The sequence below is a fragment of the Agrilus planipennis genome, unplaced genomic scaffold (genome assembly GCF_000699045.2).
Source record: "Agrilus planipennis isolate EAB-ADULT unplaced genomic scaffold, Apla_2.0 scaffold263, whole genome shotgun sequence".
Classification (NCBI taxonomy): Eukaryota; Metazoa; Arthropoda; class Insecta; order Coleoptera; family Buprestidae; genus Agrilus; species Agrilus planipennis.
Genome location: NW_020442449.1, coordinates 323,944 through 326,968, shown reverse-complemented (window position 1 = coordinate 326,968; position 3,025 = coordinate 323,944). Strand labels below are relative to the sequence as shown.

General features: G+C 39.7%; 1 protein-coding gene across 1 annotated transcript in view; it reads left to right on the top strand.

Moving 5' to 3' along the window:
* The first annotated feature begins 2,432 nt into the window (after positions 1–2,432).
* Positions 2,433–3,025, top strand: part of LOC108740030 — a 28,392-nt gene continuing 27,799 nt past the window's right edge. The window contains exon 1 of the mRNA XM_025980498.1: positions 2,433–2,810. Within this exon, the coding sequence (XP_025836283.1) occupies positions 2,483–2,810 (328 nt within the window). The 5' untranslated portion in view covers positions 2,433–2,482. The remainder of the gene's footprint in view (positions 2,811–3,025) is intronic.

The following is a 3,025-nucleotide window of genomic DNA, read 5'->3' as shown; positions in this document are numbered from 1 at the left end:
ACGAATAAATTATACTCTAATGTTTTTTGTTACTTACGTAATAGTTGAAATGTTGTTTGCTGTTGAAAATAAAGTTGATAATGTTTTATTTTTTTTTATGGAGTTCACCTTTCCTCTTTAAGTCTCAAATGAGTTTCAAAAACTTGGTTGTATTAAAAATAATGTTTGGAACGTTTATATGGAATCTATCTCATGAAATCGAGAACCATCGATCGATATATCCATCGGGATCGACGGTGGAAAGCTGTCAAACCTCTTACTAGATCACGAAGGTATGTGAGTAAACATATAAAGGATAAATATTCGATGATTGAATAATGTCGATGTGTCTGAAGATTTGGGTACGAAAACATCGTTCTGTTTAATGATGACTTTTGGGCTGATTTACCCACTTTGATAGGTATAGATCAAAATGATGATACCTAGGATCAATTGAAGCAGTAACACTAATCCACCGCTCATCCCTATCGTCATATAATCATATCCGTCGTGTCAAGTGTCTTACAGGGTTAGTACAGGGTTCTTTAAACTGAGTGGTACATTAGACGTTTTAGGGAAACTAAGCGTGTAAGAGATGACGAAGTTATTCGTGTTTGAAACTTTTAAAGTTTGGATTTTTTTGCTGAACGCCCAGTATAAATTATGAAACTCAATTTTAGTTTAGCATTAACTGTTCTTTGTAAGCATACACATTGATTATCAAACTTACTTTAAAATTTTGTGTTTCATACGAATTCGTCGTATTGTACCGAGCACGAGCGTGTTTGTGTGCGATCGAGCACACGTTTGCGTGAATGGCTTATCGACTCGCCGACTAGCCGCGGGAGCCTTTCTTCATGTACGCCGTATTTGTAAATGTGTATGTCGTACCCGCGTTCTCGGAAAGCAATTAAACAGCTCAAAGAAAAATAAACTATCCGGATGTTTCCAGACGGTTCTCGAAAGTAAACAAAAGAGTATTTAAAGGAAGAGACGATCACCGAGAGGAGACGAAATAAATTGACCGTTGTACAAGTGGATCCAAAAATAAATTGACAGTGATAGCAGTGAAATAAATAACGCAGTGGATAGTGATATATCATCAGTAGTGTAAATAAATAGAGTAATTCATAACCTAAGTTTAGTAATAATTTAGTAGTGTTTTTAATTTCTTTAATAATAGTTTTGTCGTTATCAGTCTTAGAAGTTAATTTTGTTAAACCCACAAAAATTACAACTGGTGTCAGGTGTGGGGTTGAGTAAAAAACATGACAGTGGCAAAAAAGTTGTACGAATTAAAAGTAGCCGAGTTAACAAGAGAATTGGAAAAACGGGATAAAACGACAAGCGGTAACAAAGCGGAACTTCAGCGGCGGCTCGCGGAGGCGTTGAGAAAGGATGAAAATAATCTTGAAACGTTCCTTTTCGAAGATGTATTGTCGCGAATGATGAAAGTTTGAAACGTGAATTGGAACAAAACAGTAAAAGTTTGGAAAATAAATTGGAAGAAAATAGTAAAAGTTTGAAACGTGAATTGGAACTAAACAGTAGAAGCTTGAAGAACAAATGTGAAGAAAACTTTAATAAGAATATTCAAGAAGCCAACCCAATCTGCCAAGGAAGCGGTATAGAGTCAAGAACACGAGTAAATCCACCAACATTTGACGGGAAGTCTTCATGGACCACATACCACAAGCAATTCGAGGCGGCTGTCAAGACGAATAACTGGGCTCCCGAAGAAAAACCCACGGCGTTGACCGTTGCGCTCCGTGGAGATGTGACCTTGTGAACACCCTTTCCTGGAAGAATTGGCGGATCAGGAACAGTTAGTAAAACGGTTACAGTTGCGCTACGGCGAGGCTGATTTAACAGCGGTGTATCACATTCAACTGAAAACCCATCAGCAGAAACCAACGGAATCCCTCCAAGAATTCGAGGCAGATATTGCGAGAGTGTCTTGACTGGCCTATCCTAATACTCCAGAAGAATTGATGGAAAGGTTGGCAGTGGAGGCATCTACTGGTGGACTTCCGGACAGCGACACTCAACAAACAATACGGCTTGACCCACCTAAGACGCTCGTACGGAACTGTTAAACGGGCCTATAGCAAACAGGGAAAGGTTCGGCTACTGTGTGAAGAAACGGATTCGTCAGAATCTTTAGAAGAAACCGTCTGCCGAATCACCTCCAAGTTCGATAAAGAAACTCGAAAGCTAAGATGTTGGAATTGCGGCGAATTAGGTCACACAAGGAGGCAGTATAAGAAAAGTACTCCTTCCCCAAGTACTCGACGTCAAACAGACTGCAAGCAGTGTGATCGAATGGAAAACAATGAAGAAGCAAATCGACGCGTCACGGTAATCGATGACGAGTAGTTTCCTGAAAGTATAAAACACGACCAAAAACGACCTGGACTTGTAGAAGGTGGTGGAATGGAAATGAAACNTAACATATTCTAATTACTTATTATTATTAAAACAGAAAAGAAAATTTAACAAGAACATGGACGAGTTTTACACTCTTCTCAATGTCATGATGCTTCTTGGCATTCTCTGTTACAGTACTTTAAAATCATACGCGACGCAAGTTTACCGATTAGTGTCGCTAGCTGTTGGTATAGTAATAGGTCTTATAACGCGCTACGTTCCCAGCTACAGAGTTTACACCAAAAACCTACTGGATTGCAACCCAAGATACCTCATAGCTCTCTTTTTCGTGTGCAACGTTTTCCATATTTCTCAAAGTCTGGACTATCATGTCTTGCGAAGATGTTGGATGCAAATAATACTGATATCTACGTTTAGCTTTCTTACTTGTGCAGTCGGAGCAGGTATGTACATTATTAATTTGAAATCATTTTTGACGTGACAACGTCTTATAATTCGATGCACGAAAAAACATGACTCATGCGGCGTTACCTCGCCCTGAGGCGTTCCATTTAAGACTTGAAGTGCAAGCGAGAGCGCGGAACGAGCGACAAAGAGGCACAATCGGCCTCCGCGTTCGGCAGCGTTCGACATCTGTCTCTCTCCTACTTGAGTGAGC